The following is a 24,332-nucleotide window of genomic DNA, read 5'->3' as shown; positions in this document are numbered from 1 at the left end:
AAAACGGAATTCTTGAACAGGAAAAAATCGTACCGTGTTCCTGCAGGGCTTTGGCGCAAAGTGAGCTTTATTTAGTGAGCTAATATACTTTCTGTTATCTGCGTGGTCTCAAAATATTTTCGTATTAGTTTTATAATATTAGATTTTGTTTTGTGCCTTGCGTTTTAGCATTCACTGACATAATAAACCCTAGCCCATATACCAGGGCTAATAATATCCATGGGTGGATTAAATAACAAAGAACCAGACAACAGTGTTCGCCCGAGATAAAATAAAAAAAAAAAACAATCCTCCAGCAGTAGGCGACTGTCAATATTAAAGTCCGACTCCTGGATTATGCCGTATTTTATTATAGGTTGTAGTAATAGGGAGGGTTCAATCGTAGAGGGCGGGTCTTGAAAGGTATGCCTTTCGCCTTGTTGTGTTTTATGTTACTCGCATCGCCATCTTGTTGCAATTGAAGAAATGTGGATATGAGGATATTTTAAAGAGCATCCTGATGTTTTATGATCCTTTCTAGGTGCAGTTGGAATAAGCAGATCTACTATAACCACACAAATCTGCAATTTGCAACTCTGCTGTATTTTTTGCGACCGCATTATACCAGCGCGCGAAATGAGTATCGATACGCTATTGGAAGCGGCAAGATATTTGGAATGGCAAGCACAGCAACAACAGATTACACGTGGTAAGGCGGGGGAGCCGGGCTGCCGGGGGATTGGGTGATTTTGGCGACATGATATTGCATGTAGAAATCTAGAGCCTGTGATACGAGTATCTGAAAGATTTTGAAAGATTTTGATGATACTTAGTAGCTGATGTAACCAGTTGAGTAAATGGGTAAATGTTGAGTTTTAAATGTAACCAGATACTCATTCTTTACCGTTGTGCAAATGTGCTTTGCCATGCAAAGTCATTTACTTGCAGTTGTCGGTTAGGTTTGGTTTACCTCTCAACTATGAAAGGTTTTCGCTTTCCCGGTTTCCGGGTCTAATCCAGTCTATATTTAGCCAGGTAAGATAGACTACCACGCTCGCACTCTTGTCGACTGTGGGTGGAAACATCTTGACACACATATGCATTCGTCACGCCTTTTGTTTCAAAGACCACTCTTAAGAGGCTTTATATCATCAGTATTGTTAGATTGTTACAGTAACGTGTTGTTCCTGTGCTTTCTTGATTACATATTCTTGTCCTTAGGGTGTGGTACGCTTCTGGTAGAAGCGTTAAGTCTAGGCTGTGTGATAGTGAGCGAAGTCCTTTGACTTCGGGTGGCAGCAGAACACCCAGTCTTTTTTTTTTTTTTTTACATAATGAGTGTTTATAACTTCTACTGAATTGCCCCAACCATTCGCTTACCACTATTTTAATGGACATCTCTGCTTATTGTCCTGAGTTTTCTTGCGTTGATATGTCGACGCTTTGTGACATATCGTCCTTTCGGTTTTGATAGGGCTCGTTTATCGCTACATTTGGGGAGGATCTGTTTTTTGTTTCGGTCTGTACTGACGTGTTGGTTAATCTACACCCCCTAGAAAATACCGCGTGCAGAAAGACCGCCCAGTTCAACCACGTGCGCGCTAGACACCCTCCCCTACAGAGACAACCCACAGACTGGCGCAGGTCACAGCAGGGGAGAAAGTAGGACAACAACCCCTCCGCCCTCCTCCCTCCAATGCAGGAGTTATATAATATGCATTTTCCTGCATATTCAAAACTGTGCTGTTCTGGTGAGATCTTTGCCATAAATCCCCACTTTCCTGTTCTTAGAAAATAATCTATTGGTGGCTGATTTATTTGGCGTGGAATAAAACGAGGACTTAAGTTTGACGTTGAAAAGTGCTGTATTAGGATTGGTTCTGTTCACAACATTTTAAACATAAAAATGTGAATTAATATTGTCACTATTGTGACTGTTTTTAATAGTGAGATGTATCACATCCCATTTCTGGGCAAAATAAGATTGATTGGATAGTCCATCACATGCCTCGTGCTGTAGCTCTTTCAGTTTGAGCACTGGGAGAGTGTTCTTTTCACAGTCTCATGTAATTACATGGTTTTTAGTCAGTGAGTCTCATGATTCTTAACTGAGTGGCCTCAGGATTTCACCATGAGCACCTGTTTTTTCTTTTTTTTCTTTTTAAAGCCCATGAATGGACTTTGCCATTGCTCTGTGATCAAAATCTAGTGAAACTAGTTTAGTAGATTAGATATTTTGTCTTGTGGTGGGTGTATCATGGAGCCACATAAGGACATCTTTTCATCCGTGTTCTGTTAACGGGAAGGCACCTTTAATGATCCACTGACCTGTTTTAGACAATGGGAACACTCAGTTTCTGCAGAGAGAAGTCTGATAATTACCGTTCCTTACTTTATTCGTTCCCAGAGGTCACAAGTACTGGTTAAGCTTTTACCTGCCTAGTGATTTTGTATGCTGGCTCAGTTTCAGCTGGAGAGTGTGGTATGTTTCAGTTCAAGGATGTGGCAGGGCTGCTGATGTGATGTAAGCATGAAACAGTAACTCTGCATTTACTGGTTCTTCATAACATAACAGTTTGTCTGAATTATTTTCATGCTGTGTGTTCCAGAGGAGTGACATTCTCTCGCTCTGTGGGAAAGATGAAAACAAAGTGTCATTTTGAACTCCAAAGAAGTGACTTTTTTTTTTTTTTTACTGAATGCCTCTTCAGCTTGTGCTGATACAGTTCATGAAAAGTAGAGAGATTCCCCTTTCCCCAAGCTCAGTTTGCTGCTCAGTAAAATAGTTTGAAATATGAAAATAGTTTTCATGTCTTGTAAAGTAATTATTGAAACTGTTACAGATTGAGGTGTTCCTGTTTTGCACCAGTCTCTGCTGAGAAAGAGATTATGTCAAAGACATCCCCCTTTAGAGTGGCGGGCCAAAGAAATAAAAGCAGGGGATCGTTATCTAGGTAAACTATAGTATGAAAATGAGTTAGTTGTTTCCCTGGGTTTACGGTTGTACGGGAGCAATCTACATGCAACGCGGGAGTAGTAGACTCATTTTTAAGGCCTAGATTTTCTGTAGATTTAGATCGTTTTCCGTTTGTGAGGGAAGTGAAACAGACAGTGAAGAAATCCCTCTCTCTTCTTATATTACAGAAACTATCCAGTCAGGGGGATGGCGTGGGTCACAGACAGCCCACACTTCACAATCTGTCTCTGAGAATCGTTGGCCAATTCCTTATTGACGTCAGTCTCTGTTATGTTTAGGGCAGTTACTCCAGATTTTTGCCTCATAGAGGTGGAATTAGAGGAGAGAGCAGCTGTAAGTCTCTGTTTAGATGAATGGCTCATCGTTGCCGTTTTAGTAGATCCCCAGCTGTCTTCCCGTTACCGCTTTAAAAGGCAACAGCTTAGATGTAAAAATAAGTGAAAATGAATAATTGAAAAGTTATGAAATCTATTGTGTTCTCACCATTGGATTTACCTTTCACAGAGGAAACGTGTAACCTGCAGGGCACCCCATGCAATTTAAATGAGTCCAGTTGCCAACTTTATAAGATTACACCTCTGATAGTACGCAGGCATTGCCAAGCCTAGCGTGGCAACCTGATGCTTTACAATGATAAACATTTTAAGAGAGTTGACATCAGTGCGGGTTTTTTTTCTCTGTAATTCTTCCTGAAACGTCTAGGCATGATCTGACTCTGTTTTTTTTTTCAACTTAAGCTTGTTTAGAATCTGAGATGCATCTTTCTGCTGGTTGGACTGGCTTTGCCTGTTTGTATTCTAGACAGTGCCCTCTGCATCGTGTGGCAGTACTGTGTACTTTTTTACACTCTCTGTCTTAGTCAGTTAAATTCATAGCATGTATTGACCTATACTGTTATCTGTGAAACAGGAGACATTAAAGAAACTCAGATACGTTTGCAGTCACAGTGCATTTACATTGCACTTGATGTTTCTAGACAAAAGCTACGCTAATCCACTCAAACACCTGCCAAAACCCACCAGGGGAGACCACAATAGGCATTGTATGGAATATCCTGCCTCCCAGACATGAGCTTGTCTGACAGGTTATTTGTTAGTCCACAGATAGATTTCAGAGTGTTCTGCTTGACTTCTGCAACTCCAGTTTGCTGGTTCCAGTAGGTTCATATGACAGTAAATGAATACTGCTTAACTAATTAGAAAAATATATTTGGGCTCTGTGACAAGAGAGGGATTTGGTCTTTCATCGCATCTGTTTTGAGTGCCACAGTTTTCATTGCTCTTTCTGGTGCTCTTCCAGAGGAACAGGAGCGATGGGGAAAGCCCTTCATCACACGGGAGGAGAAGGAACAGAAAAGGACAGAGGTCACCGCCCCTCTGGTGCAGCCTGTTGTAGTCAATCATGTGACCTGGAGTGAGGAGCCCCAACGTGAACAACATCATCACCCACATCACCCACCTGCGCCACCTCCAACCCTCCCTCCAACCGTTCCCATTGCAGTTATTCCCATTCCTGTGGTCTCCTCCAATCCTGCCGCTCCATCGCTACCACCAGCGTCCAACCTCCACACTGCTCCGCCTGTGCCTGTGGTCACCCCCTTGGCCACAGCTCTGTCCCCACCAGTCACCCCTCTGCTCAGCCCCCCAGCAAAGGACACCCACTCCCCCCCTCAACAGCAGCAGCAGCAGCAGCAGCAGCGACCGCGTCACCTCGTGGCCCATGTTAAGGCTGAGGTAAACGCTCTTCCTCAGTCCAACAACAGCCAGGTGAAAACACTTCCCCAAGCACAGCAGACGTTGCAGACACAGCATTTGCTACAACCTTACCCCACCCCCATCATCACCACCTCCCAGCATACACTGCTCCCCCAGCCCCCGCTAGCACAACCACACAGCTTGGCGTCTCAGGGCCCTAGGCCTAACGTCGCCACTACAGAGGAGACACGAAGCCAGGATGCCAAAAGGAGGCCTGGAGGGTAAGGGCATTCTGTTCTTCTAAAACCCTCCAGTTTATTTGTATTGCGTTGTATTGACCAATATGTCAAATGATGTTATATCTTAATTAATTCCTCCCAGAGCTGGAACCAGGGAAGTACACAACAAGCTTGAAAAGAACAGGTAGGTGGATCTTTTTTTGTTTGTCATCATTCAGTCGTGTAATGAAGTCATGCTTCTGAAGTAGGGAGAAATATTGAATCTTAACTCTCCGTCCCAGACGAGCCCACTTGAAAGAATGCTTTGAAACCTTGAAGAAGAATGTGCCCAACGTGGATGAGAAGAAGACTTCCAACTTGAGTGTGTTGAGAAGTGCCCTACGCTACATTCAAGTAAGACCCAAAGCAGTGAACAGGCTTACATGAGAAATGTTAGATGGATTGATTGTCACCACGAGAGTGTGATAAGTGGTATGACCAAGTGTGCCCAGAAAAGGCGCAACACAATCCATTTGAATGAATGACTGGATTAGCTGACTCGTGTTCCTTGAGGTTCTTTTTGCAAACATAAACATCAACATTTAAAGAGAGTGGATTGAACTGAGATGGCTGTTGTTATCAAGGTTAATGTTTAAATTAAGCGGGGACCTGGACCACAGTATCTGTCATTTATATCGCAGAGTAGAGAATGTATGCTAAGAGAATTAGCATAGTCATAGACTTCAGATTATGTGTCTTAGTAAGGGGAAAATGACAGTTGAATTTTGTAACTGTGATTTCAAGTTCTCTCTGTTCTTTCCCATTGTTATGATCATTTTAAAGGAAATGAAAGAACAGTTACGTTCGTCTCTTTGCGTCCTTGTCTCTCGTTCGCCCCCACATGCAGGTTTAAACACAAGATTGGCAGAATTGTGCCATATGTAATGACAAGACCGTACTCGTTCCACCCTTAAAGTAGTTCAAGTAACAATGGCAGTTTTTTTCTGTTTGTGTGCCCTGCTGTTGCCTGAGGCTCTGTAATGATTCTGACCTGTCCTGTTACCGCATCTTTTGTTTGTAATTGTCAGTGTCACCATTCCTGTCAAAAGGAAATTTAAGATAGTAATTTCAAGAACTTCAATATCCCGTCTGTGAAGCATAAGACAATCCTCCACCAGTAAAATGTATGGATTTATGTTTCGTGTGGTAGAACAAAGCAGTGTAGATTGAATACAGTACCCTTTGGGCAGTGGGAACCGCTGCTTTCTCTCTTAATCGTTCTCTGTTCTGACGCTCTTTATGGATCTTGAAGATAGTCTGACCACAGCATGCTGCAACAGTATCTTGACAGGCCATAAGTAATGCATGAAAAAGGATAATAAAAATGTTGCGCAATAAATGCAGCTCTCTTTTAGCTTGGTTGTGGAAATATCACAATCTTTCCCCTCTCTTCCTCTTCATTCTCTGTCTTCTCCTACTCTGTCCTCACTCCTCTCTTGAGCTCTCCGCCTACTCTTCTGTCCATGTGAGTCGTGAGCACATGGCGTGCGTGAGCAGAGTGACATCACCACCCTCTTGCGTAGCCACCCCCTCCCCCTCCCTTTTGTGTGTGTGTGTGTGTATGTGTGCGCGCATGCAAGACAGAGCACAGACTGTGCTGTTCTCGCACATGCTCGCTGGTGCACCGCCTGAAAGCCAAAATGTTTGAGAGAGACAGAAAGAGATGGGGGAGGCAAAGCTTTGAGAGAATGAAAGGCAAAGCTTTGAGAGAATGAAAAGATTAAATATACGTCTCTTTTCTCATCATGTTGAATGAATCAAATTTAGATTAGCTGCACAACAAATGAAAAGCTTTACAGAAATTAATTAAGTAACTGGCACTTTTTTTGTTGTGCCTTTCCCCCCCCCCAATTTTGTGAATCTCACGTAACCATGGCGACGGTTCTGGGTATGGTTAGCGGTCAGCTAGCAGCAGGGAGTCCCTCTCTCAAGCATCTTCCGTCAGCACAATCCATATCCCTGCTGAGAAGAGTAGAACTGCAGACACATGACGCCTGACCCGGTGCACTTTTCAAGTTCTACTAACACATTAGTTTGTCCACTCAAGGGCAAACTATAATCAGCAACCCAGCAAATCTGACCCCGGAGCAGTTTTTGGACCGTGAAACCTAAAGAACCTTTAGAACAAGTCATACATGCACTGGCATTATACTGCCACAACAGTGTTTTTCACAATAGTGCTGATTTTGGGCATTCCAGTTTAGTCTGACCTCAAACCTGTCTGCCATTTCATAGCATCTTTTAAGTGTTTATTTATTTATTTTGCTTGAAACCAGGTTTCAGAAGCTTTTTTGGTTGTGATATCTACCATGTCTTTGTACCAATTAGACATAACCATTGATTGCCTGTAATAGAGTTGATGCATGCATGATTTGATATTACTTCGAGTTTCTGCACTCGTAAACAAATAAAAAACCACTGACCATGGGTCACTGTTAGTGATATACTTCACCAGCATAGCTTGAAAAAAAAAGAAAAATCCTGATCATTGTTTTGTGACTTCACTAGAAACTATGAGGCAGCAAAATGGAGAAGTTGTACAGTAGCTGTAAGACCACTCTTTCTTTAAGTCTCTTGGCACTCTCTGTTCCCATTTGACTTTCTGACAGTGTTGGCAACCAGTGCACTGGGTAATACCGATGGTGTGAAATAAGTGGTGTGTATCTGTAGACTGAGGGAATATGGAGACTGTGCGCTGGTGAAGATGTGGGAGACTTGTAGAAAGGTGGATGAGTGCAAGAGGAGGAGGAGCGTAGAGTTGTGATGAGCATCACTCTGGAGAAAGGGCATTGCATTTTCATCCTATCACACGACACCTTAGATTTTGTTAAACCCTCCTACTCCACTGCACAGCTCCTTCCCAGTTCTGTTGCCAAGGAGACCTCTGTGGGTTCCAGCTGTTGCCGTGGTGATATCCCACAAGACCCTGTGGTGGTTTGTTGTCTTTTTTTTTTTTTATTTTAAACACAGACAAGTCGTTGCTGGTTTTGAATCAAATTGAAATGTTAGTGTAGATATAGTCCCATGTTTGCCCAATAGTCCAAAATGGTTTAAATCTGGATTAGGATAGGGATTTGTTTTTGGGGAGATCTAATCCCAGGCTAACGGTTCTCCTCTGATGTATCAGGATTTGACAAAACACTCAGAAGCTTCCTCCTCTATCCCTCACTTCTCAATTCTGCTGCGCTCAAAGGTCATTTCCACCCCCCTCCATTCCAAACTTGCCACCCCAATCGTCAGAATCTTATCCTTCATAAACCACTCCACACAACAGCTTTTCCTGCAGCGGTTCTCATTGACCGGTCATTTATCCTCCATATGCAAACCCAGTCCTCTCAGTTTCCGTCTGCTGTGTTATTTGTTCCAGTATTTACTTTAAATTAACCATTAATAACAGTAGAAGCACAGCTGGTTGCGGCTCTTAGGCTGTGGTGAACAGGGTGAAGTTAACTGGCAAGACACGGTGAACGCAGGGCAGGAGGCAGTGTGTGTCGGCGGGGGCGTGTGTGTTGGCATGTGTTCCATGTTCAGTGGCTGAGTGTGAAGGGGCTTAATGCAGACCTAGTGCTCAGACAGCCGAAGCTCTCTAATCCTGGGATCAGGGCTCACTAGGGCAGACGGGCATCTCGCTCCTAACCCAACAATTCATATGGAAATGCTTTCATTTCTGTGTTACATGATTACACACCTGCTCTCATATCACGCTCAGATATTACAGAGTAACAGCAAACATTCATCACTGCTCTGAGGCATATTATATACTATTTCTCCCGCTCGCTTTCTCCCTGCCTGTCAGTCTCTCTCTGCGTGTCTCTCTCTCTCACCTGTCACTCTGTCTTTCTAACTCCTCATCATAATGCATTTTTGGCATTGGATCATGGCACTGGTTTAAATGTGTTTCAGTTTTTATTATTATTATTATTGTTATTAACAATAATAATAAGCACCATATTATTACCGTTATTATTATTATTATTATTATTAATAATAATAATAATAATAATAGTTATAATAATAATAATAATACAGTGCTTTAAAACTGCAGATAAGCATAATAGTCCCTGAAGCACCATAATAAATTTAATTGTGTCAGGATATGATGCTGTCATTTATTTGTTAATTTTTTACAGCTGTCATCTGAAACTGTCACACTGTTGCTGATGGTGTTTGGTTTATTTTTCTGTTTAATTTTTCTTTTGCTGGGTTTAATTTTATTTTCATTATATAAACGTACTAATAATTTCCCGCTGGCCTTTTAGAATGTCATAGGACTGTGGAGGACAGTTCAGTTTTTGGAGGAGATTATCATGATATCAGAGTCCGAACAGTCTATGACTTTTGTCCATGTACACACACCATACTGTGGTATAGATGCAGACTACTGATGTGAGAGGGATGTGACTGAACCAGAATGTTTCCATGATCATAGTTACGTTGACAGAGAGCTGTTGTGAAGGCAAAGTTGGAAACTTACACTGTGTGTGTGTGTGTGTGTGTGTGTGTGCTATCGCATGGCATGAGCTCTGACAGATGGAGGTTAAACAGCTTTGCTCTCTCTTTTCCCAAACCATGTGACCAGGTCCTCTGAACACAATGTCATGACAAGGCAAGCTCTCCCATTACTCCCAAGTGCTTCCATTACCACCATCCCCCCACCCACCAACCCATGTTAAATGTCTTTACACAATGGGCTCTTGTCACCTGTTTGATGTTCCCTTGTTAGGGGATTGAAAAAAAATTGGGTCAGAAGTTCATTTCTCTCCTCATTTTATCCCTCCGGCACTCCATCACAGCAGTAGCAAACTCACACTGTTGCTTTTCATTATTCAGTGGTCCTTTTTTACTTTTTATTAAACAAACAAAGAGGTTGAACTAAAGCAGGAAGTAATTATTTGGATTTCCTGTACGTGCATTGTTCATTCCTCCCCTTCTCTAATTACTGATTTTGTTTGTAATCCCTCATTCATTGTGTTGAACAGGAGAAGGAAGTTATGTCCTCTCATGGTGGCACATGCCTAGATATGTTCACAGAGAAGCTCCACACCTGCCAATAAACCACGCCGGTTCAGAGTTTGTGGAAAAAGACTGAAGGTCATTTCAGTGTGGCAGGCTTTGAGGCTTCTCATTGGCTGAGAAGACAGAGAATGTATTATGTTTACTCCCTCCCAGCCCTTACTCTCCTTTTAAGAGCAAAGAAAAAATGGGAGTAGCTGACGCGGAGCTTTTATACAACCGGAGAATGATAGAAAACAGAAGAGAAAAATGAGAAACCTGGGAGAGGAAAAAGCAAAGACAAATACTTTCTGGAACTTTTCAAACTTCAGAAGATGAGTAGCGAGCCACTTTAATCAGCAGAAACACACAATTTATCTATGTTTGTGTGCAGATGAGTCTCTTGGTTAGTGGTCTTGTATGCTGTTGACAGATTCGTTGATAAATGTTGATAACAACATAAAAGCATTTTTCCCAGTCCCAAGCTAATCCCAAGTGCGACTTGAGCATGTACCTGAGAGAGTGTGTGTATGTGCGTGGCGTGGGACGAGTGCTATCGGGTACGTCTAACATGTTCTGCTTGTCGCTTTCAGACTCTAAAGCGAAAAGAGAAAGAGTACGAGCATGAGATGGAGCGACTGGCACGGGAGAAAATTGCCACCCAGCAGAGACTGGCTGAGCTGAAGAACGAACTGAACCAGAGCATGGACATTATGGAGATAGATCGTATCCTCAGACAGACGGTACAACCGGAGGACGACCAGGCCTCCACTTCAACGGCATCAGGTAAAGAGTGCGCATGTACAAACACCCGCATGCACATACACACACACGTGATCGCACGGTGGTATACAAAATAAAAGAAACAGCAAACAGTGAATGAATAATTGTTAATTAGTAAGGTGTTAGTACTCTTACGCGAGTCTTAAACTGTTTCTTGGAGGAGACCTGATCATACTTCGAGATAGGACATGGAATGGGGAACATCTTGAGTGAACAATGTTTGCACCAAAGGGTACAACACGTGGCCCAAAATGGCTCTGTATTCCTTGACCATGTAGACCTCCACAAGATGCGTGACAGGTAGTATCAGGCAGTGGAGGATGAAGGTTTGTCTTTTACTCTCGCCAAACATAAACCTGTCTAGATGTAGTAAAGCATGGAGTAGGCAGCTCATTGGACCACATACTTCACCCAGCTGCTCAGAGGTCTAGTACTCCTTTTCCACTGCTACACTGTGCAGAGAAGGCAAGTTAATGGGTTCTGGATGTTTCCACTGCTCACAGCATAAGTCCATATATGGGTACAGGAATTAAATTTGGTTCTTGCTCTGAGGTAGTTCCTCAATAAGAGCAACAGGAACCAGTGGGGTACAGCTTGCAGTACTGTGCTTACTGATTGGTCAAATGAAAATCTGTATACATGTGAAGTGACACGCCCCATTTTGAAGTACATTCCTTGCAGCGATTTGCTAAAAACATTCATGACCTTTACCTGTAATTATGAATAGAAATGGAATACCTAGGTGAAACCATTGAAGCTTTAAATAGACCTGGAAAGAGGAATTTATAAAATGAAAAAATGTTACATGTGCTCAATACACTAAGCATTAAGCATTGAAGTGAACTGGTACTGGTTACATGCCATTTCTAAATGGCTGTCTTACCATGAATATCAGCTTTGTTCAGCTCACAGTAAAGATGTTTTCGAAAATAGGTCACATACGTACATACTGATGTAAGGTTCAACTCATGACCACTGCCCCACATGTTTGATGCAGTTTTACACAAACATATACAACCATAGAGATGACTTTGTGTACATTTATTTATGAGTAAAAGGTCCAATATCTTACCTGAGTACAGAATGGGCAATGTCCAGCCAGCAATTTATATCATAAAGACCCTTGAGATTCTGTTATTCTATCTACTTCATAATTCAGCTTTCAATATTTATCCAGGTTAACTTGGATAAGTGCATATCTTGCTATATAAAAGCCAGGTACAGCTATCTATGACAACATAACAGTGACCTGGCTGGCCACAAGCCATAAGTAGAGTAGTACTATGCCTTTAATTATTTCATGAAGCACGTAACCAGTGCATCCAGGGATTCCTGTGGTACATTTAGTACTCTAGAAATGGCTGTCAGGCACCTCTAATGTTTCCACTCTTTGCCAGATGCTAGCTGGAGAACTGGCACAACCATGGCCTAAGGTCAAATACTGTGAGATTTATAACTGTTTGATTGGATCTCAGAATAAAACGTTGACTTTGTTCAGCTATATATTACATTTGTAATGCAGCTGGAATTGTGTTACAAGTGACAGCTTTCTTTTGAAGGCACATTACAATGGATGTTAGATATAGTGACCCAATCCATGACAACTATATTGTCTGAAGTTAAGCATTGTTAAATGGTTACTAGTATGACGAAAGTGTACTGTGTACTTGGATTCCAAGCATGTTCTTGGCTTCTATCCTCCTTCCTCTTTTCACGAATGCCTTTTTTTTTGCTTGGAAGCAGAAAGGCATCCTGTTTTTTTTATTTTTAACATATTTGTCATTGAATAGACCATTTAGAACACAGGTGTCAAAATCCAGTGCTGGAGGGCCATGGTCCTGCTCTTTTTCTTGAGGACCAACTAAATAGAATCCCTGATTGGCTGAAGATTGTCCACACCTGTTTTCAAGGTGAAAATCAACAGGTAACTAAGAGGTGAAAACAAACATCAGCAGGACCCAGGCCCTCCAGGACCGGACTTTGACACCCCTGATTTAGAGCATGGAAGTGGTCGGTGATCTGCAACCATCCCAACATTTCATCCATCCAGAAGAAAATGTTTTTATTATTAATAATGCATTTATACCCTCTCTTTTCTCTTCACAGAGGGAGAAGACAATGTCGATCAGGACATGAATGACGACGTTCTTCCTTCTGCCCCCTCCGCCCTCCCCAAAGCCGCACAGGTCCTCCCGCCGGAAACACACGCCTCTGTGCCAACCCCCACCATCCTCCCTCCATGCGTCTCCATCCAACACAGCCCTGCAAATCCACCCTCCACCCTCTCCCAGCCTCAGACAACCGTGTTTACCCCGCAGGCCATTGCTCCCGTGCCACCAACACATGTGGTCGCCTCTCCCCAGCCCACTGTAATTGCCCATGCCGCCGTCTCCCATGCTTCCGTCATTCAGGCTGTCAATCACGTCCTCCCAGCGGGGTCCAAGCACCTGGCCCACATAGCACCCTCTAGTGGCGGCCAGCCCATCAGCCACATCACCGTACATCCCGTGGCCCATCTGCCTGCTCTCTATCCCCAGTCGGTGTCTGTCTCTCAGCCTGCTGTGGTGGGCCACATTACTCACACGCTGGCCCATCACCCTCATTCAAATGCCCAAGTTAACGGTTCGGCGGCTCCAGCCCAGCAGGGTGCAGTAGTGGCTCATCATCACCCAGGACTTGTGGGCCAAGCAGTACTCAACCCAGTAACTATGGTTACTGTTCCTCCCTTCCCTGTCAGCACCCTGAAACTGGCCTGAGATCAGTGGAGGGATGGTTGCAGACAGAAATGATAGACACTGTGTAAAAGAGGGTTTGCGGAAATGGTATGAAAAACAGGCAGTGAACCCAAATGCAGTGAAAAGTTTGCGTTTGTCGACCTTTCCTGTAAAACGAGGGAAACAGAACAAAGATTTACCTGTACGGTACTGTGGCAGACACGTGGACAGAAAGGGCACGTGAAAGTGTTGCTGCATGAGCGATGGGTCTCCTCCTGTGACGGAGTGTGACCTGATGGAGGGTAGTCATTTTGCCTAAATCTAGAGGAAAGCATGATGGTCAGCTGTTTCTGTTTTATCAATGTGCTAAAAACATTCTCTCTCTTTCGATTTCTCTCTCTCTCTGCTGATCTTTACTTTTTCCTCAATAATTATTATATATTTTAACAGACTCAAACTCAGGCTCATAGGTTTTCTTTAGGGGTGTAACGCTACTCAGAATTTTAGGTTTAGTGGGTCAGAATTTTAGGTTTAGTGGGTCAGAATTTTAGGTTTAGTGGGTCAGAATGCTCCAATGGTTCTAGGCCCACAGTTCAATCCATTTTTTTTTCAGCAGGGAAAACGGAACGGCAAATGTAAATTTGTTACCCGACAGACAGTGACTGCCTGAAGGAAATAAGGATTTTGAAATAACATTTAAGACATGCATTGCAGTAGCTTGTCGAATAAGGAGCAACGTGTATTTGTTGAATCACATGAGGATTGGAATAATTTAGTTGTATTTGATTGTCCACATCAAAAAATTAAATCACATCCCAAGTGTAGCTTTAAATATTTGTTTAAACCTTGACCAAGGGAAAACCTGGGGTTCAAAATACATATAGAACACCAGGTTTCATATCCAGTAGTTAGAAAGTACATGTACCGTTACACCTCTAATTTTCATAGCCAAAAAAGCATTAACAGAATGTCTCAGATTCCAGAAACTTCATGGTGCAAATACAAATTTTCAAAGTAACAGTTCAAAAAGCATCTTAACAGCTACTCTAAAATGTTTGAAGTTTGAATGGTGTGTGTGTTAGGCAATGGCTGTCCACGTTTTTGTTGTGATGCTGTATGCAAATGCACATACATATATATGTATGAACACAAATATATATGTGTGTGTAAGTGTGTGTGTGTATATATATATATATATATATATATATATATATATATATACACACACACACACACACACACACACACACACACACATATATATAACAGGTAAAGGACATACATTTTGTGTCGCTGGGGGTTACAGTGAGTTGTGTGTAATTGCGCCAGAGTATTCAAGTGCCTGTGATGACACGGTCTAAGCCAAAGTGCGCCCTCTCCTGTTCATATAACGGCATAGCGGGAGAACTCCTGCCAACATGTCAACAAACTATGTTGTTGACTGTTGTTCTCAGATCGTAAATACAGCACCAGTAGAAGGCTTATAGCTGGTCGCAAGTTGTGAATTAAGATTACTAGCTCTCAGAAATACAACCTGTTGTAGGCTTGAGTGCGCTTGAACAAGTACCTGTATTTAAAAAAAAAGGTGCATGTTTGAAATGAACTATAAGCATTTAAACTCTGAAAATCCTTGAAAATGGTCCGGATGTGATCCGTAACCTTTTGGTCACATGATCTTCCTCTATTTCGACGGCACTGGATACCTCCAGTTATCTGGAGAGTTATAGTCTCCAGGCTGAAGAATAATCGACATCTGAGTGTAGGATCAACTTTGAGACTCAATGAGTGAAATCCAGCTTTAACTTAACAGCTAACTGACTCACCAGCACACATGCAAGCTGTACGTTGTGGTCTCTCTGGTTACATTCCTCCTGTGTATGTTGGTATGTTTCAATATCTATGTCAGTCATGAGTCCCAACAAGGTTCTTTGTGGAAAAGAAAATTCAGTTGGACAGTTTCTTTTGTAGCTTTTGTCCTTGTGTACAAGTGAAAGTGTGTGTGTGTGTGTGTTCTTTTTTTATGTTGAGTGATGCAGGTTCCTGTGTGACCACATTGGTAGTGCTCTGATGCATCAGAAAAAGACAATTCTGCAGTCCACATTTGTCACTGTAAATGATGACAATACGATAAACATACTTTTCCTCTGATTCAGGACAGTAACACTTCAACCTCTTTCTGTACAAATCTCTTTAAACATCATCTACTGTAGGTCGCTATTACTGATTTCCAACTAAAAAAAAAAGAGGAGAAAAGTCCAACATCTCCATAGTGGTCCTCATAGCATCACAGTAGCTATACCTAACTCCGTGTTAACAAATAGATTATTTTTAAGATAACGCAAACTGAGGTTATGACACTTTTGTCCTCCTGTGCTGATGTTTAAGTTGTGCTCCACGGATGCTGCAGCATTGTTGAACAGGTGTTGAGATTCTGTTTAACAGGTATGCAGGCTCTAATGATGGGGTACACAGATGTGTCTGTCCCGTGTAGAGCTGCATCAGACACTTCCTTTTAGCAACAACACTGTGACTGCCTGCTTTAACCGTAGCCCTCCCTCAATCGAGTCCACATAGGTGGGGGGAAAAAATTGTGTTCTGTGTCTGATTTTGTATAGCAGTTTAATATGAGCTTTTACCCTTTTTTTGTGCGAGGAACAAAGACATTCAACATCATGTTTAGTTAAAAAAAAAAAAAGAAAAAAAAGAATGAAAAAAGGAGAAAAAAAGAAAAAGTAGTCTAACCTCAATTTCGTTTGTCCTTTTTTTCTAATATATGTATGTATGTGTATATGTGAGATGTATGCACGTATTCACATATATGTATGTATTTTAAATATATACCATTGCCTGATTTTGCATGTAGATTGCAATTCTTTGTGTTAATTTTTTTTAATTCTTTCATTTTGTTTTTGGGACCATATATTATACTGTATGATGTGGTGGAAAGATAGACCTCATTGTACTTTGATATTATATATATAAAAAAACAGCATTTTCCCTATGGAGAAAGTCTAAGTTAAATATCGCCTGTACATTTTGGGCTGCATTAAGATCTAAATGTCCACTATGTTTAAAAATAACAGTACTAAAGAGTAATGATGAAATGTAATATGCTACAATTAATACAGAACATATTGAAGATTGGTAATAAATCTTATGACATTTATGATTCTGTTGGATCTGGGAGTGTTTTTTTTTTGTTTTTTTTACTTTGTAAAATGTTTGACAGGGTACAGGACAATACTCAAACAAGTGAAACAAACAAGTGGAATATGTAGCCTCACATATGAAAGGAAATTATCAAAATTTTATACTTCATAGCTGAGCAAGTATGATCTTCTAAAGGCACTTCAGTGAGGTAATTCATGTCACACCATAGGACAGTGCTCTCACGTGACAGGACGTATACAGCTTCAAGGTCATTTGGAGGCCCCTCTGCTGTTAGTCTTTCATCTGTTAGTGGCTAGATATATATGATATTTCTATACGATGAAATAATCTGCACATTAAAATCTTTTGATATTTATAATGTAGATACATCACACCACAAGAAAGAAGGAAATGGACAGATCAGCGGTTCACCTGAAAGTATGAAAATTTCAAATTAATAGGAGATGAACACTCACCCTCTGACCTTCACATCCACATTTCCAATGTCTGCCAGACTTTCAGGTGATGGTCTGATAAAGGACCCCACATGTGGAGGTAAAATTGTTCATTTGTGAAATAGATATTTTGCATCATGTTGCAGGACTACATTTTGATTACAAAATATTGGGAACTGTGATCCATCTCATATCACACCAGTGATATCAGAGAGCATCATTTAGAAATGTAAACCCCTTTGAAATAATGTCAAAGGTCCTTTAATCCATTTTCAGGCATAACTGTTTATTTTACTGATGTTTACATTTACTGCACCGTGCCTATCACAGTCACACCGCAGGACATTTTGCATGTTTAAGTTAAAAATGGTGTAAGAAAAGAAGGCATATTTTGCTTGACAGTGAAGTAACCATAACAATACACTATTCTTCATCATTACTGAACTTTTGTGTAACAGAGAATACACATAATTTGTATTTTCATTTAATTACTGTAAAATGAGGTGTTGTGTCAACTACCTATAAACAGTTTTAGTGACTGTCCAGGCCATGGAAGGGCAACACCAGCATTTGTCATTCCTAAACTCTCCATTCACAGGTGTCCAGTGCACACTCAGCTAATCAGTCCTGTTCATATTAATATCTTATTCACAAAGAAATAAGAAAAGATTTTTATAGATGAGTAAAAATAACAGCAACTTTTAGTGGGAGAGTATACTTCTGATTTTTATACATGTACACTGTGTCACCCCCACAGACCACCCTTACCATCTGTGGATGTCATTTCCTCTGTGTAGCTCATACAGACAGACTATATACAGTGAACTGCCTTTATTACACTGGTTTCCTATACCAACCAGTGCTTTCTGGACATTATTACAAGAGTATTAGAGTCAACCAATTATCTGGAGATCTTATGTCCTGTCTAGACATGCCCACCCATGGCCCACTCCAAAATTAGTAGTTGCATACTCTATTCAACAAAGAATAAAACATATAAAAAAAGCAAAGTCTTAGACAGCACAGTGTAAATGTGACCTCCACACATCAGACAGCAGGTTTGGATTGTTCTTAATGCCCGTGACGCATCTGCTCTTGAATCCTCTGAAGAATTTCTTGCATTCGCCGGAGCTGGGGGGTAAAATAGACATAAGATTCAACAGAGCAAAATACACCCACAGAGACACACACAAATACACACAGACGGACAGACAGACACACACACACACACACACACACACACTCACCCACTGTGCTCTGAACAACAGTTTAACAGAACATTCCTGTTTTGGTTAAACTTGTTTGTGGTACACAAAAGTGTGCCGCGAAATCAGATCCAGCTTGCATCTTACTTGCATCAGCAAAACGAGACAAGCCACAGGAGACAGCAACATTTTTGACAAGACAGAAACTTATATTGAAAGTCTTTAACAGTCATGACCCCTGTAGCACCCTGGCCCATGTCGATCCTGCAGTCTAACAATAACTGACTGGCAAAAAGAAAACAGTCATTTTAAACCGGACGGCTTTATTTATGCTTTTTAAAGACAAACCCTGGTGCAGCGGTAGTGAGGAGTAAACTCTGACTGAGGGCAGGCTGAAGTCATAGAGACATTAAATGGAAACCCTTTACCTCCTCATCCTTCTCCCAGATCAGTCGCTCTGTTTCACTGTCCACGGGTACAAGAGGGATGGGTAAGTCAGAGACACTCTCTCTCAGACGGTTGCATAAACTGTAAGACATTTAACAGATGAGTCACCAGGTAAGAAAACAACAAATTGTCATAGTAAGTCAAGTGAAGCATTGTTTAAATTGGGCTAATGCCAAGAGATTTTCATAAGCGATACCAGAAGGTGTTACTGATAATTAGATCGATGATATGTACTGTAAATCCTCCAGTCTGTTTTCTCCTGGATGTACGTGCGTGTACTGCGTGTGTAGAGTGTGTGCATGTGTGTGTGTGTGTGTGTGTGTGTGTGTGCGTGAATAATGCAAGGCCCTGCCCACCTGCGTTTCCTCTCTTGTACCACCATGCGGGTCATACTCTGGATACACTGTGCACGGTAGTTCTCATAGTGTGTCTCTCGCGTCACATCCTTTAGGTCCTGCATGTGTGTGCGCACCAGCATGTTCCTCAGCTTTAGGAAGTCTGAGTGAGCAGGGTTCTCCACTGTCACAACAAAGGCACGTCACATCAGCTATACACATTCTGACATTACGGATCAAATATCATCTTGGCTAGGAAAATACCCATACCCCAAACCAAGTGATATCTAATTACAACTCAGAGTTCAGTTTACTGAAAAAGAAAAACATTATTTAATGGATTGTTCAGAAAGCTCCTGATTATAGAAAATGACAGAGTAATGAAAAGCTGAAGAGAATAAAATGGAATATATTACCTTCAACCATGCCCCAAGGGTACTGACGACATCTAAATCTTTTTCCCTTGTTTTCAACTATAACGTTACTGCCGATCACAGCGAAAGGAATGCTGTCCTGAGGGTCAGAGGGTTACAGGTACAACACACAGTTTAAGATTTAATTTTTATGTACATTAAAACAAATCACCACAGAGGCTTTAAAGTTACTGCATAACTAGAAAGGAGAGATGACAGAGTTTACCTTCAGCTCCTGGTCCTGACGCTTAAACTCCTCATCTTCATCTGAGTCACATTCAGGAAACTGGTAAATATTAATGCCAAATTTCTCAATCTCTTCACGAATCTGTGTATGAGAGCAAACACAAAGTCAAATTTACGTTAGATTATTAAACACAAATACAGAAACACACAGGAAGTAATGGCGAGAGAACCTGAAACAATCACGCAGTAAAATCATATAAATATATGCTGGTGCACACATAAAAACACACCTTCAGTTTCTTTCTCCTGACTTCTGCTGGTGTAAGGCTGTCTGCTTTAGCCAGTACCGGCACAATGTTGACTTTCTCATGGAGAGCCTTCATAAACTCCACATCCATGGGTCTAAGACTAAAAGAAACAATGCAGAGAATACCACGGCTATATCCTAATTTAAATATTCATGATGCTAGATTGACATTATTCATAAAGATTATTCATCCAACCATCTAAGCCAGACACGACACAAGTCAGCGGGTCAGACACAGCTGTATTATACTGTTCTTACAAATCACAGATCACAGATCTTCTGAGCAGTATCACTTTGTCTGGCTAATGTTCTTGGTTATCGTACCCGTGTCCATAGGGTGAGATGAAGTAAAGGCAGCAGTGGACGCGATTATCCTGAATGTTCTTTCTGTTCAGGCCACTCTCATCTCTGAAGTACTGTTCAAACTGCTGGTCAATATAGTCCTCAATTGGTTTCCAACTATGAAAATAGACATGTCCGAATAAGATTAATAAAGTAGGCTTGATTCACTGAAATTAAATGGAGAGCGAGTACATACAGCCACTAAAGAGATAAAGATAATATAATTTTAATACTAAAAAAAATATTTGTTATTTAGCAGTACGGCAAACCAATCAAAAGATGGAAAAGTCAAAATAAAATTAGAATCAGTCTTAAACTTGTAGTTTGTCTTATTTCTCTGTTATTGGACTTCTCTTATGAGAGCACCTTTCAGTGAATATTACAGTAGGGTCACCTCTCTGTGTTGTTGACAGCATCCCCAAACCCCGGTGTGTCCACGATGGTCAGCCTCAACTTGATCCCCTTCTCCTCGATGCTGACTGTGTGTTTGGTTATATGCACTGTCTGTGCAATCCGCTCTGTGTGCAGAGAACAAAACAAAGAAGACATTCTGGAATCTGCAGGACAACATTCACAGACCATAATAAGCCAAAAAAGCATTTGATGTATCAAAAAGGCTATCAGTTTTGGAGAACAACTGTTCCCGAAACAACATCCTTACAAATACTGAGACAATTCTCACTGTTTTAGAATTTATGATAATGATTTTTTGAGCTCTGCAACATAACTAGAATGCATGCGTTCTGTCTAGCTATGGTGACAAGACCCCAAACTGCTCACATAGTGAACTCAAAGGGGTGCAAAAACACACACCCATGCTTATGAACTATTTCAAATGTCTGTTTCAACTCCAACCACCTATACTGAAGAGTGTGTGTACCAGATGTTTTATGATGTGCCAGCAAAGTGCAATGCTGTTTTACAGTACTGCTCGACTGTGTCGTTTGCAAGGTGTGGTATTCATCTGTGTTTATGAATATACTGTATACCTGGTAAATGACACAGTCATAGCTCTGGGTATGAAGGAGAGAAAATGCCCAATAGTTTTGTCTACCAAAAATGTCAGGACGGCAACATGTTGAAATGAAAGAAGCGGGCTTTATGATATGCTGCCTTGATTACTGGGATCACTGTGTGTATTTGCATCTTTACATTGAAAAAAAATCCTATTGAAGAAAAGGATAGGGAAACTATCAAAAGCTGAGCAATCAAGAGCTATGGCTCACTTTGTTATTCTACCTGTTGAAAGCACCCAAAGAACTTTAATAACTCTTAGTATTAATGGATGAAATATGTTTTTAAGATCCAGATGCCGTCAGTCATTTTGTGTTTCACAGTATGTGTACCAAACTAATACAGAATACATTCATAGATGAAACAGAGACATCTACAGCTTACCCTCAGCATTCGGCACCTTCCTGTCTTTGTAAAGATCTGTCAGAAAGAGGCTGTTGACCAGTGTGGACTTCCCTAATCCAGACTCTCCTATTATCAAAGAGAGAGTCACAGAGAGTGAGAGACGGAGAGAGATTGACTATGTGATTGACTATGCGACCAAATAATTATTTTATCATTCACAGTATGAAACCACAGCTACTGGGATTCTATAATTCAGGCATGACCATACTATACTGAGACCTTAAAACTGAGAACTTGTGATATTTCCAAAATACCTAGAGCTCAGAGAGCCCGAAAGATTCAGAATAATGAATTTGTTTTGAAATAAAGCATTGCTCCAAAGCACAAACAACATCAATTGCCAACAACCATCAACTGTTTTATAACCAGTCCACCTCCTCACCTGCCACCATGAGCGTAAAGGCAAAACCCTTTTTCACTGTTTTTCTGTGCACTTGATTTGGTAGTGTTGCGAAGCCCACATACTCTTTATCTTGGTCCTAAAATGAAATTCATTTTATGGTAAATAAACGAATCTCATTTTACACTTCATTAAGGCAAAACTGAAGCTTCTTCACTAGTGTTAGACAGAATTTCATTTGATCTCAAAACTTGAACCTGAAACACAATTTATCTGGAATCAAAATTTGTTCTGTGTTACCTCAGCAGAGTCATAGGGGTCGAAGCGGCCCCATGGGCTCTTGGGTCGTGAAGGGCTGAGTGGTGAATCCAGAGAGCTTGCTGAGCTGAGTTGGCCCCTACGCAGATGGTCTGGCTCCGAGCCCAGGAAGCTTCTCACCATGCCACAGGAACGCATGAAGGTGGGCGTACCTGGAGTGTGTGGGCGGGCACTGCCCTCTGACTCTCTGTCCATCACAGGTGTGTCCCGCCCAGTGAAAATGTGGCCTGTCCTGGGAGGGAGGTCTCGCATGGTGTAGGCCAGCTCTGCGTCCTCTGGGTCTTCTATAGACAAACTGGACAGCTGGGAAAGAGACATGAGATTGACAGAATGGAGAGCTTAATGGTCCTGAGAAAAGTGGCCAACTGGAAGATGATGTGTAGATACCAAATCTGAGAGGTTTTGTTTGTAGAGTGTGTACCTGAAATGGCCAAACACTTCCTTTTTGATGAAGGAAATAGCAAATAAATTTATCCAATTTTTATAAACTTTATCCAAGCAGCACTGTCTAAGCAACATTATTAATCCAGTGGTTTTTTTTATGTCGAGGCTTTGCATCTACAGACAAAACTAACTACACAGGACTCCCAAACCACCTCAAAATGTACATGTATGCTTCACAGTTTCAAATCTCACATAATGTGCCTAAAAGTTAAAGAACAAAGATTTCTCAGTGAGAATAAGAAGCTGCACCTGCAATAGATACAAAGGTAGCCCCGAAAATGTCTAATACGAGCAAAATGCTCTGGTGTCTGTTTAAGTAAACAAGGACATTATTCTGCAAAATATGGTCCCACTGTTCTATCAAGAAGTCTCTACAGGATTCCAAAATTATTCTGGTTTTAAACATTACCAGCCGCACACGGGCCATTTAAAATTCTACCTCACAGGCTACCAAAGCAGTGACTGTGACCACTGCTGCGGTTGTAGGCAACGTGATCCATCTCCTTACATGTCACTTCTCATTACGCAGTGCCTTCTGCAGCCAGATTAATGCTTAACGCTAATGCTGTGATCTCCAGTAAGACGAGGGAAAGGTGGGGGGTTGTGGCTACAACCGACCAGAGAATAAAGTGCATTTGCAAACAGCACCAGTTCATACATCGCTTGAACATGTTTACTAATCATTATCGTTAATATATTGATATAAGTCCATACCTCACCATCTGGTCCAAATCCTGGCATGAAAGCACAGAAGAGGATTTGAAAAAGTAAATAATCAAATGAGTGTACTTTTCACTAGTATGCTTACGTTGATTTATTTGGACTAAATATCAACTACAAAACACGAACTGGCAATGAACTTCTCAGTAAGAGTATAATTTCATTCACTTCACAGAGGGTTTTCTACAGGTTATTTTATTTATTATTTCCTAGTTTGTTCATTTTGCTAAGGACTGAAACAGTTTCACCTTGGCATAATTTTGATGGCAAATGACCCATTTGAAGAGCTCTACACAGTTCTTGATGATGTAAATAATTTATTAAATGAACAGAAAAACACTTACCACGTTTGTACATCGCGTTAATGAAACGATTGGTATTTGGCGATGAAGGGTCCATCAGTTGAGAGAGGGCTTCAAAAAGTCTGACTGACGTTTACAGATATGTTTACTTATCTCGGCGAGTACCCCTTCGTTGAGCGTACTACTTGTTGGCACCGGCGAGTCTTCCAATACTTCCCGCTGGTTGTTTTCAGTCTGACACACTACTTTTTGTCCCAGTCCTGCAAGACTTAATTCTCACGACAAGATGCCAAGAGGTAGATTGAAAGGTAAAGAAGAGGACGCTAATGACGTTGACAGACTGCGTCTTGCAGTGACGGGCTCCATACACTGAATGGCACTAGACCGCTTTGTTAACAATACCTAAGATCATTTTCAGTACAATTCAGTACACTACACAAACGTTTGACTTTTGATTGATAACATTTTTTAAACTCAATTTACTATATCCATGACTTCCTTGCACAAATGCCATCACAGAATAATAACATGA

The 24,332-nt window shown here is 41.3% G+C and overlaps 2 protein-coding genes across 2 annotated transcripts; one reads left to right on the top strand and one right to left on the bottom strand.

Moving 5' to 3' along the window:
• The first annotated feature begins 489 nt into the window (after window positions 1-489).
• Window positions 490-13,504, top strand: mntb (MAX network transcriptional repressor b). The gene is made up of 6 exons (XM_030782306.1): window positions 490-688; window positions 4,256-4,931; window positions 5,032-5,073; window positions 5,171-5,282; window positions 10,514-10,706; window positions 12,810-13,504. The coding sequence occupies exons 1-6, from the start codon at window positions 616-618 to the stop codon at window positions 13,457-13,459; spliced, it is 1,746 nt and encodes a 581-aa protein (XP_030638166.1). The 5' UTR covers window positions 490-615; the 3' UTR covers window positions 13,460-13,504.
• Window positions 13,505-18,093: 4,589 nt separating this feature from the next.
• LOC115819572 (septin-5-like) lies at window positions 18,094-23,855 on the bottom strand. The gene is made up of 13 exons (XM_030783077.1): window positions 23,843-23,855; window positions 23,493-23,512; window positions 22,317-22,637; window positions 22,059-22,155; window positions 21,656-21,742; window positions 20,652-20,775; window positions 20,240-20,374; window positions 19,899-20,016; window positions 19,649-19,750; window positions 19,426-19,522; window positions 19,031-19,193; window positions 18,656-18,755; window positions 18,094-18,153 (listed from the first exon to the last, which is right to left on the bottom strand). The coding sequence occupies exons 1-13, from the start codon at window positions 23,853-23,855 to the stop codon at window positions 18,094-18,096; spliced, it is 1,437 nt and encodes a 478-aa protein (XP_030638937.1).
• Between the last annotated feature and the right edge of the window lie 477 nt (window positions 23,856-24,332).

This window comes from Chanos chanos, chromosome 8, assembly GCF_902362185.1.
Source record: "Chanos chanos chromosome 8, fChaCha1.1, whole genome shotgun sequence".
Taxonomy (NCBI): Eukaryota; Metazoa; Chordata; class Actinopteri; order Gonorynchiformes; family Chanidae; genus Chanos; species Chanos chanos.
This window is presented reverse-complemented; position numbering and strand designations above follow the sequence as displayed.

Excerpts from the sequence above, each read along its gene's own strand:
- mntb (XM_030782306.1), top strand. The coding sequence starts at position 616 with ATGAGTATCGATACGCTATTGGAAGCGGCAAGATATTTGGAATGGCAA. Across the intron at positions 5,283-10,513 it reads GTGCCCTACGCTACATTCAA|ACTCTAAAGCGAAAAGAGAA; the intron begins GTAAGACCCAAA and ends TGTCGCTTTCAG. Across the intron at positions 10,707-12,809 it reads CTCCACTTCAACGGCATCAG|AGGGAGAAGACAATGTCGAT; the intron begins GTAAAGAGTGCG and ends TTCTCTTCACAG.
- LOC115819572 (XM_030783077.1), bottom strand. Across the intron at positions 22,638-23,492 it reads GATTTGGACCAGATGGTGAG|CTGTCCAGTTTGTCTATAGA; the intron begins GTATGGACTTAT and ends TCTCTTTCCCAG. Across the intron at positions 22,156-22,316 it reads ACCCCTATGACTCTGCTGAG|GACCAAGATAAAGAGTATGT; the intron begins GTAACACAGAAC and ends ATTTCATTTTAG.